The following is a 12,119-nucleotide window of genomic DNA, read 5'->3' on the forward strand; positions in this document are numbered from 1 at the left end:
GCTGCTAATTATGGCGTTTACTCTTGACCGTGAAGTCAAAAACCTGCGTGAGCCATTTACACATTCGAACAGGTGAGGCGTGACGTAGTAGTGACGTCCATTCATCCACTAACTCCACCCCTGCCTTCCCCTACTACCACCATCCCTCCCTCCTACCCTACTCCTACTCCCTATTCCCGCCCTCTTTCACTTCCATACCTCCCTTTCATCTCCCTCAATCCCCTCTCTCTCTCTCTCTCTCTCTCTCTCTCTCTCTCTCTCTCTCTCTCTCTCTCTCTCTCTCTGCACACGAAGAAATGAAGCTATGCACACATATGACTTATTTATAATGGTGGATAACTCGAATGTATATATGTTAAGTATGGTAGGGTGTTTTATGTATGACCCTGATTCCTGTTCCAGCGCAACTTGTTGTTGCTTAATTATTGTATGAGGTTTGTTTGGCAATTATACAACCATTGAAAGTTATACGAGTATGCGACCCTAATACCCATAGGTTATGTTGAACGTATGATGGGATGAAGGTTGTAGCTGACGCTTGGTCATTTATAAGAAATTGTGTAAGAGATGGAAAGGAAAAGGGTGGAACTGAAGTGGGAATCCGATGCAGAGTAAAAACTTAAAACGAAATTGAAGTGATAAATATATGAATAATTTATTCTAATATTAGGAAAAGGCTGCCATATGTTAAGAAGTCATTGCAGACATAAATAGACAGCGAGTATATGATGGCTGGATTAATACTATAAATAACTGACCACATATTTTACTTTTAATATTCATCACTCTCGACAAACAGGTCATCTTCCTCATCACTGTTACCTTCTGCACTTACCAAATACGGTATAACCGTCAAAGAAGCAAGAACATCAATTACGATTGTTTGCATAAACGATCAAACTTTACTCGGCATATAATTTTTATTAATCTGTCATTAATTCGTCATACTTGTGTCTGGCTTCATATACCATGTAGCCTCGAGAGAGAGAGAGAGAGAGAGAGAGAGAGAGAGAGAGAGAGAGAGAGAGAGAGAGAGAGAGAGAGAGAGAGAGAGAGAGAGAGGTAACAGCCATTCCCTTATGAGAGAGAGAGAGAGAGAGAGAGAGAGAGAGAGAGAGAGAGAGAGAGAGAGAGAGAGAGAGAGAGAGAGGGGTGGGGGATGAGGAAGGGGTAAGGGAGGTATGGAGGAGAAAGAGGTAGGGGGATAAGGAGGGGGTTAAGAGGGGAGGAAAGGGAGTAGGGGAAGCCAGGAGTGGAGGTAGTGGGTGGATAGACGTCACAAATACGTCACGCCTCACCTGTTCGAATGTGTAGTAGCTCACGCAGGTTTTTGACTTCACAGTCAAGAGTAAACGCCATAATTAACCACATTTGACAGTGTACAACAGTGTTAAAAATTAGCGGGGTGTGTGAAACACTCTGTGCTAAAGCATCATGTTGATCCGAGTCTTCGTTTCAAAGATATTTGCGAAAAACAGTATGTCATAGGGTCTGATATGCATAGTAAGTATTAAGATACCCAACAACAGGAGGTCATCAATAAATGTAGATTACTATACATTCAAGATCAGTCTGTACCTTTCTGGAGACTAATATGGCTGACTTTCCTGTTTGGTTAAGAGATTAACTGTTTCTGAAGAAAATTATCACCTGTTCAAACAAAAACTATGAAAGCTATTACTAAACATCTTTGGAACTGAGTTGACCAATGAAAAATCAATGTAACCCGTGTAAGCATGGGGCTTATTCTACTCTATGTAGCAGAAACAGAAACTTGCAAAGACAATCAACTGTCAAATGTTAAGATTCATGAGCAATATGCTAAGGGAATACTATATTATAAATGCGACATTGGCAGGTGAAAATACAGATTTAAAATATCGAGATGCTTTGGAAATATAAGAAGGAATAAGGAATTGATAGCTAGAATAACAGTAGCAGTATTAGTAGCAAAATTAAAATACTGTAATTGAAATCATCCAAAAGGGTATAAATGAAGACTAAACCAGATGGAAATTTGGGTGTTGAAGTGTACAACACACTAAAATAGAGAGACTTTTTGTTTCATATTCAAGTCCTTAAAAGGAAATAAAGTAAAAAAACGGAAATCAAATAGTTTGACAAGGTTTTTCAAACATCAATCATACCAGGGAAAGTCAAGAGTTATAACTGTTAGACCTCTTTCTAAGTTCTTTCCATTTACAATAAGTTTTACTAATCACTCTGAAAATTACCTTTTATTTTTTAATTCTTCAACTCTCTTTTAGAATAAAGTGTTTTGAACAGAATATAGCAAGGTCTTTACCTAACACTCATCATATAAAATCCGAGAATTTCCAATGAGGTAGCTAGAAAAACTAAAACCTAAGTATATACCAGTGCTAAATAATATTTTGTTCAATGGCTGCCCATTTACATGGCTATAACCACGTTCATTGATCCTTACGATATACTACTGTACTAAAGAAACAACCACTAGTTGCAATAGAACTATGTAACAAAGCAAAAGACCACCTTCTCAAAAGCTGAGAAATTGATATTTGACAACAAATTGAAAATCATTATGTATTATCCAAGACTGTAATGCCAAAGAGCACTAAAGAAAAAAATAACTATGGTATCAAGAAAACATCAGTATCTTTCATGCAAACACCTGACTTTCAATTAAAAACTTAGAGTCATCTTCACAAATTTATTTGACACAAATTTTGACTATACGTACAAATAAAAATGCGAGATTGTTAAGTAGCCTCAACAGAACTTTATGCCAGATTTGACAGATGTAAACCTTTCCGAAATTATTCCTACCATTCACTGTAGAGAACTTTAAGAAGGGAGTAAATCTTTTATAAAACTGCAAACCATTTATGAAGTACTGTACAAAGAAGAGTGTAAATGATATCCTTACCTCTTTTCAAGACTCAATCCACTAACAGCAGTACAGTAGAGTACTAGAAATGCCATGCATATACACCCATGTGAGTTCCTTGGAATAACAGTGGTCGTAGGCCTTTATCTGGATTATTTTGGTACACAAAAACTACAATATTTTCCCTGAAATAAATCCATCATATCTGCTTAAACATACATACTTCCTATTACAAGTAGACCAGTGCTTAATAGCTGCTTATAATGACAAAAACAATAGCAACCAATGGGTCCCCATCCGCCTTATCAAATATTTAAGTTCTATAGTTGCCTACAAACCGTAGATGATGACCAGTTTCAAGATTTTGGAGGGTACTTGGAAAAAAAAAAAAAAAAAAACTTTGAACCTAAAAGAACTCCATACTTTCAGATTCAAATCTTTAAATAGATTTCACTCAAAAAAAAAAATGGTAAAATTTTAAATTGCACCTGTGAACTAATTTGGACATGAGCTCTAAGTGTACTATTTTCAATAAAATTCTCACTAAAAGGCCACTGCCTTGACTATTATGAAAACAAACCTCACCAACAAGTATAGGTACTTAGTATTTTCTTATTCTTGCCAGGAATGTGTAATACCTGTATTAAAATACTTGAAAACTTGTGTTAGCATAAAAAACCTCAAAGTTAAGTACTGTTTAAAAAAAAAAAAAAAAAAAAAGACAGTTAGCTAGCACACCACCTACCATGTCCCTACAAGATATATCCCTCGAATATAATGTTAAAGATGCTGACTAGTAACCCTCCAACAACAAGAATTGTCAACTTAAGAAGTAAATGTTGCACACAAGTTGCATATTTGTGGTGTCCTTTTCACTTTACCGTGAGGAGTATAACTTTTTTAGGTTATTTACGGAGACTAAGGATAGAATTATAATCTCTCAAAGGCTTTCCCAAATGATTTCTTAATGAGAATTAATAATGCAGACAACTGGGCAACAGCACACTGTATTCTTTTAATTATTATTATCATTTCAAAACTAAACCATTTCAGGGCAGATCTGACTTACGTAGAGAATTTAACAGCTTCCACCAAAGCTGAAAATTGCATAACAAATTCTTTAATATTCTTTAATACTTCTTACTTAGATTTCAGACGTTTTTCACGTTTTGTTAACAGCATTCAAAAGTTTAAACATTCACTCCAATTATTAAAGTTTTTTCATGTTTCCCATTCAGCAAATACTGTATGATAAATACGGCTTTCCATGGTTTCGTTGACCAAATTTCCAAATTACATGCCATTCTTTTCACCAAAGATTACACAGAATATTAATCTTTAGTCCCAATGTACATATTGCTAAAAATTTAATGGTTTCTAACAAAATTTTTAGCATACTGATAAAACAGCATAACTAAAAATTTAATGGTTTCTAATTACATTTTTAGCATATAGATACAACAGCAAATCTCCAATAATTACGTGGATACTAGCATCATCATCACCAATAGCTAATTTTCCTTGTCAGATTTGTAATCTGGTCTTAAATGCTATATTGCATACCATTTTCCCCAATTTCCAGGGAATTCCTAAAAGTCTTTATCCTTCTACTTCCATATCTACTACTTTCTGCACTAACAATTCCACATCCATTAATCATTCTGCACTAACAATTCCACATCCATTCATCATATATCCATGTTACTGTTAAGCTCATCTATTCTTACAATGACTAATCCAAAACATTAAAATGTCAAATGTAGCGTAATGCTTCGATGGTTGGAACTTGGTCCACTAAAGGAATAGTCTCTTCAGCCCAATTTCAGAAAATACCAAAGAGCCATTCTAAGAAAGATTTCCATCTTCCAAGAGTGATGCACAAACGAAGTACAAGTACATGCATTTCACTTCACTTTTCTTATATGGTTTCTAGAGCACAATAACACTGAACTTCGTTAATTAATAGGCTTTTCATCTCCCAAAATTTATTTCTTATTTATGCAAACTGTAATTTGTTAAGTTGTAAATGGCCTACAATGTTTAAACACACAGTAACTACACAAAGAGAAAAACTAACCGATACCATTTGACTGAACTCAGAATGGCTTTAGGCTTCAGCTATAAATTAAGATTAATTATATTTACCCAAAATTCTTGTTAAAAGAAAAAAAAATAGTAACATCAGACTGTCAGGAGAAACTGTTGGCCATAATAAACTGTACTGATCATAGAGCATTTATCTAAGAACACAATTCTATCCCTACATAATATATATAATAAATGGCTCACATAAATAAAACCTTATTTACTTACTGCTGCTTGTCCATCAACACTAAAACATGATGTAAACAAAATTGTAAAAATATGATATCTATTTATTCACCTAAAATCCCTCCTTCAGTTGGATCCTGGATAAAAGTACACTTCCACATTTAAAATGGAATGATAAATTAGGCCATCAAAAAGATAAAAGCTAGTAAGAAAAATAAAGAGGCTGATGCTCAAAGGTTGCTTACCTTATTTCGAGATGTCCCTGGCTGGCTGGAATTTACCCCCTCGCGTTGCTCTGGCTAGACAACAAGAGGAAGGGATAGCAGTTACTATGCTACTCACAAAAAAGGATGTATATACGTAATATAAGCAGCACTATTACCCTCCTGCTGTGCTCTCATAAGATACCTTCGTATCACCAAACATGATTTATGAGGCAAAGCAACATTCAGTCCAAAACACTTTATACAAAAATGCATTGGCTACACCACTTTCATATTCACAGACAGCAACTGTAATACTTTTCAGACATTATCATTTCTTGTTAGTACTGTAATCCACAATGATGCCATACAAAAAAACGTTAATATTCAAAACTGGTTAATATAACTGTGGGCCAAGCAAGGAAGGCCTAAGGGTTCTGTCCACTATCTAGTATCTCATTATCTTTAAAGAGCACAGCAATCAGGTCCCGGCCTTGGGTCCCACAACAGGTCGAGATAATGCCTAGCCATGCATTTACTTGCACAGGCAAAAATTTACGCAAAAGTTCTACATACACGGTACATACAATATTTCATGCTCTCCTGGCTATAGTAATATAAATATAAAAGCACATCACCTTACATGCTAACACACAAAAAAATTACCAGATTATGCTATTTAAAAAAAATAAAGACTAAAATAAAATCTATTCAATGAAAAGATAACTACAGTAGTAACTATGAAACCCACGACAAAGACAATTAAACTTAACACATTTCAACGTGTAATGCAATGGAATATGTGCTGTTATTCATTCCTAAAATGTAAAACAATATTTTATTTAAGGAAGACTAATATTCATAACTGTGTCAAGCAATAACACCTGGAATAGTTCTGGTCTGCAGGTGAGTATTCATCATAAAAACTCAGTAGCTGATAAAAGTCAAAATGCTCAAAATTTAAGAAAGGATAAATGTGAATACAATCCCTACCACATCTAGATGTTTACTTAAAACTTAATTCCAACCAATGGATCTCTTAAGAGTTGCTTTTCTCTAAAAATACTAATACTGTACCTGTAGTTGATATGCTACACATTATACATAAGAAAATCCTCAACTTATAAACTTAATAGGTTCCAAGAAGCTGTTATTAAGTCAAATTTTCTTTTAGATTTTGGCCTAGGGTAGGCTTCACCTAACCCACATGCCTACAGTTTTCAGCTGCAAAACTCAACAAATTGTCCAGTTTCATATTGCAAATGTCGTCTTGCTTGCAACACTAAATCATATATTATTGCTTTATTATAGTATTCCATTATGAACTATTGATATAATATCTGATATTTATGATTTCAGTTAAAATTGTGTTTGTATCTCTTGAATGTTTGCAAGTTGAGGAACTTCTGTAATATGTGTTTTACATAGCAAACCAAGTAAGTATACCTGTGAAAATATGAATTAGTAAGTTTTCCCTTCTTATTTGACAATCAATTAAATATGATATCCAAATCACACACATTTCCGTGAATTTCTTCTAGCCAGTGACTTAAGATATAATATAAATTCATCAAAAACTCCAGTCACTGTCAGACAAAGCTTTTAACAGAGGATTATTCCCAGAAATTGCTCCTTGGCATTGAAACTAAATGGGATAAGTTACCTTAAGAAATAGATGTATCTTGCCAAATTATTTGTTAATATTACACTTCCAATATTCTTGTTCAATTTCAATAAGTGTATTTGTTTGAGAGATAGATATTCTATAAATCCACCAAAATATAAATGTCACAAAACCCTAAAAGTTTCCTTAAATTTTGCAACGATTTGTAAAACAAATCAATGAGAAAACTGTCCCAAAGGGCGTGATCAAAAACAAGACGACAATGAGGTTTTACACATTTAGAATGAAATTTGCCAATCATAAAAAGACCCAATTCCACAAAGATTGAGATTATTCTAATGGTTTGAAATTCACAGTGATGAAAAGGAGGATAAAATAGTCCTTTTCCTGTGGTATTTAATATAAATTGGAGTTAACCATCAGTACCATCATTAAAACTGTTAAAGACTAGTTGATCTTCTGAATGGTGTTTGCGTTTTCTTAATTCATAAAAAAAAGAAGAGGCTTTGTCAGACAAGTATAACTTTAATTATTATTGTTGAGCCATAATATTTTTAGTATCATTGCACACATCAAAGACTTTCCCGTATAATTTCTATTGTAAATATCATGTATTTAGCACAGTACACCTTTTCAATCTTCCTTGCAGATCATCCTTAAACGAATATAGAGTAAACTCATTACAAAATTATAATCATAAAGACTCCATAATACTTTTTGAAACTTAGAAACTTTTTGTTATCAATATAATAAAATCAAAGCTTGTTAAACACATAAGTGAATCCCTTGTCCATAACCACCTTATAAAATGTCCCCATCTGTCTTAAGAACTATTATTTAAAATACTTTTATATCTATAAGCCATTACAGGAAGACAAATTTTCTGTGTTAACTAAATGTAAACAATCTCCCACTGTTTGACAGATTTAAGAGGCAAATAAAACTGGATCTAGTTTCCAAATATGACTATGCAAGGGCTCCTAATCTGGACCACATATACAGTATAGTGAATTAATATTTCAATCATTATTGCTAAACCTTCTCATCTATCAAATATCTCTATGATGAAATTGCCTTAAGAAAGGCAAGGCTTGAAAAATCCACGGTAATGATTGTGGCCAAAGCCATATCTTTTGAGGTATTTATGACAAAATATTTCAGGTGACCTGCACATGTAGCCAGAGGTTCAGCAACTTCCGCAAGATTTATTGGAGCTTTGCTAATGTTATAAGTACCCAAGCAACATTAACTTCTGTAACATGCTCAGGTACTTTATCAGACACTAGCCAAGATGTATATCAAAAGATGTGAGGTCAACTGCCTTGGAAATAGTAAATGGTCTTAGTAACTCTATCCAAATATTTGGTCAAGTTCAAGACTAATAAACCAATATCACCATTACCTAAACTTCTTTATCAGCCCAGACAGTAGGGGTCCCAAATATTTCTGCACTTATACAAACTTCCTATAATTTGAGGAATAAAACATTTTAAAACTTTGTTAGCACAGAAATTTGTTTTGAAGGGCTTCTGTAATAGTTCTAATCACAGAACAAAATTTCTATGGTAAACATTTTAAGTAATCTAAAATGCACATAGTTCTAAAGTAGAAATTTCATTCCTTTCAAATTATGATATTACTTTAGCATATCCTACATCTCATGAAGATCTGAAATCATGCAAAAATACTAGGAGTGAAGTTTCACATCTTTTATGTTATGTCATTTATGGTGCTTAAGTCTCTAAGCATTAACTTGGAAAAGTAGTTTGTGTGCTATAGTGTTCTTGGATCACTAATTAAGCTTTTTTAACCTTTTTGCTGCGGATATTCAAATATGGATGTTGCACAGCTCTCAGCACATTTTCACTAAATATTGAAAATGCTCAAAATTTAATGAAACTAAGTTTTTGTGTTCTATAACCTTTCTGTTTTTAGAATTTAACAATATTTTCACCTGAGTTTATCTCTTTATGCCTTAAACTCTTCTTTAAAAAGAGTAAAAATTAAAAAAAATCACAAAAATTCCTTTTCAAAGATGATTTTATCAATTCTATTAATAATCCTTCACCCAATTTATCTCTGACTCATACATTCATTTTTCGCATTGGCAACGCTTTTTGTACACTTTATGGGTATTATATGTCTCAAAACATGGAATGATACAAAGAGGGGGCTTTTTAACAATTTGATTACAAAAATAGGTTGTATGCTTTCTTTTACATTCGCCTTTACCTTTCATCAAGCAATTCTCTGGCAAGATAGAGCATATAATACATTGGGGTTTGTGGTTTTGGTCAGCATATTGAGCTGGAAAATGCCTTTCTGTTAGTCTAGATTCTATTGCATTTAAAAATCTACCCTTTCTTTGAGTTTTGCTCTGCTTATACCCTTCTAACATAGTGTTAATAATTTTTTCCCTGATTTTTTTCTGATCCAACTTAGCAGTGGGATTCTGAATGTTGTAGCATATGTTTGAGTCTACTAATGCTGCTTCAATGATAAAATGCCAAATTGGTTGGTACCATTTCTGACCCTTCTTTATTTTGTAAGCATATGTTGAGCATAGCTGATAAAAATTATTCCACATGAACACATGGCTTGTCTATTTCTGTCACTTTTTTATTTTGATGAAATTCACAGTATATGTACCTACTGTTTCTTTTAAAGATACTTGGCGAGAAGTAGAGGCCATATCACACATATAAAAGGAAAGAAAAGAAAACAATTCTTCAACCCAGAGTTAAAGGGAAAAATTAAGAGGACAAAGTCAGCTGACTGATAAAAGCAGAGCAATATCGAAAGTTTTGCTAATACCATAATTTACAATTATATATGAAATTTATGATACTGTGAAACAGCATTTATTAACAAATTATATCTTTATTAACAATTTGTATCACTAAATTATTCTGTTAAAAAATGAAGGGAACGATAGGCAACTAACAGACTGAACGTCAGCTGACGAATGTAAACAAAGCTTCGGATTTAGGACACGAAACTTCTTTTCTCGTGAATGTGTTTGTTATTTGACTATTATTCATTTAATTGAGTAAATTTCTATATTGATGTCTAAAAACACCATTATCTGTCACATTTTGAACATACAATACTATGAAATACGCTTTTATTTGTGTAGTTGTTATGGCAACTGTTCACTCTAATGTAAATAAACTTTTACTTACGATAAACGAACTTTGGAAAGCATGATATTACGATAACTCAATGAATAATATTGATTTATATTGAAACAAACATGCATATATATCATAATATCATGTTGACACAACATAAAAATAACAAAAAATTACCAAAATCATCGAGTGAATGGGAGAAGAATGAAGAGTGCTTTAGAGAATGGGTAGTTCATAAAATCGGCAACAGATGGCAGCATGTAGAAGCCAGAAAAAATCATCAAAAAAAGGTGCTTAGCATAAAATTTCTTATGCGGTGTGGAGTAAAGTCTTTCTCCGCAGTGAGAGGATATGAATCTGAGTAAACTCAAGTCGTTCTCCGCAGTGAATGGGTTAATGTCTACATGAACCATTTAGAGGAATGCACCTCTGCTGGACTGTGTTACAGAGCAAGTAACCTCATGTGATAAACAATCAAGTTGGATTGAAAGATTCACATTTCCCAATTGTATTAAATTGGGAAATTTTTCATACAGTATTTCTCTCTTTAAAACTATTGTCGCTAATTGGCAGAGCAAATTACCTAAATAACTAACTTCCCCTAATCCACTGACCACCTTATAAAATGTGCTGCATTTCTCATCAGATACTATTAACTATATATTGGAATAAGCCATAGCTATGGCCTGAAGGATCCATTCTCGAATAAAAACTTAAATGTTCAAGTTCTCTTCTGCATACATGCATTTTAGGTAGGCAGGACAAAATACAAAGGAAGCTCCAAGAAAGCAATGTCCATAAAAAGAAAATGGCGCACAAAAAAAGCTTTCAAAACCATAACACGAGGGGAGGCATAGTCAACCAAATGCAAAGCAGCAGATAAATAATCTTAGAAAAACTTTATCAGTTTCTTCCTGGATTACTCTCAAAATACTTCCGATACATTTATTCAGTTATCCTGTACTTTGTCTTTTAAAAGCTCTTAGTTCATATCAGTAACAGCATACCAATTACCAAGATTTAAATTGTAACATTAAAACATTAAAAGGGTATCATCAAGATTACCTTTCACTGTCTTCAATGAGAAGATTACACATACAATTTTCATATGATTGCTCAGGAGCATTGGTATATGATTTAGATCCATGTAACAACAGGTATTATTTTATAAATTATGTCCTTTGCTTCCGTAATACCAAGAAATATAATAGTTTAAAGAAAAGTCTGGGTTAAAAGTCCTCAATTCCAGTAAGGTTGAAGAAACTAATTTAGAAATTTAATATATAAAACAACCTTCCAGCTTCAAATACAATCATACGAACAACTACCTCTCTCAGTGTCTTCCCTGGCTTACCCTTCCATAATTCAAAAATAGAGAAAAAAAATAACAGTATTGCAATTACAGGATTACTCAGCATGTCCTCTGTGCGTTCACCCCTAGAGTTGTTGTATAGAAAATGTTACTAGTTGTCAGCTTAGTGACACTCGGAAAAGGCATAAAACCATAACATAACAGAGAAGAATTCCTCTATTTGTTAAATGAATGAGATTCCAGAACAACCAAAAAGGGGCATAACAAATACTTATGGAAAATTTCCTGCCAAATTCTGAATGGGGAAACATACAAAAATTGCTTCATTGGTTGTCCCAACATGTTCAAGTTATCTTACCATATAGATGACAACGCCTTCTTCCTAATAAAATCAGAGAATTTCTTATAAACTAACACTCATGGTTACAAAATATATGAATTTCAATACTGTTATTTTGTAACACAACAACGTAGAACTTCAACACCTACACACATTCAACATCAGTCCTTTTTTTTTTTTTTTTTTTTTTTTTTAGCAAATACAAAATATTCCAGTTCTATTTAATGTTAATTGCATTCTAAAAACATCAATTAGTTGCAAATGTGTTAAACAAAAATAAAATCTCTTTTCCACAAGTCATTGAGTATCAGCAAATCATATTCCCTGAAATTCTTTATTATTTTCAACTTTTACGATGAAAAACAAAAA

The 12,119-nt window shown here is 33.2% G+C and overlaps 1 protein-coding gene across 6 annotated transcripts in view; it reads right to left on the bottom strand.

Moving 5' to 3' along the window:
• Nucleotides 1–12,119, bottom strand: part of Csp (Cysteine string protein) — a 93,079-nt gene that overhangs the window by 50,834 nt on the left and 30,126 nt on the right. For 4 of the 6 annotated variants that reach the window (XR_011044787.1, XM_068374991.1, XM_068374992.1 and 1 more), the window contains one exon: nt 5,386–5,439. The exons of the other annotated variants lie outside the window; for them this stretch is intronic. Coding sequence is in view for 3 of the 4 variants with exons in the window: in XM_068374991.1 (XP_068231092.1) it covers nt 5,386–5,439 (54 nt within the window). In the remaining variant the exon portion in view is untranslated. The remainder of the gene's footprint in view (nt 1–5,385; nt 5,440–12,119) is intronic. 6 annotated transcript variants of the gene reach the window in all.

This window comes from Palaemon carinicauda, chromosome 6 (genome assembly GCF_036898095.1).
Source record: "Palaemon carinicauda isolate YSFRI2023 chromosome 6, ASM3689809v2, whole genome shotgun sequence".
NCBI lineage: Eukaryota > Metazoa > Arthropoda > Malacostraca > Decapoda > Palaemonidae > Palaemon > Palaemon carinicauda.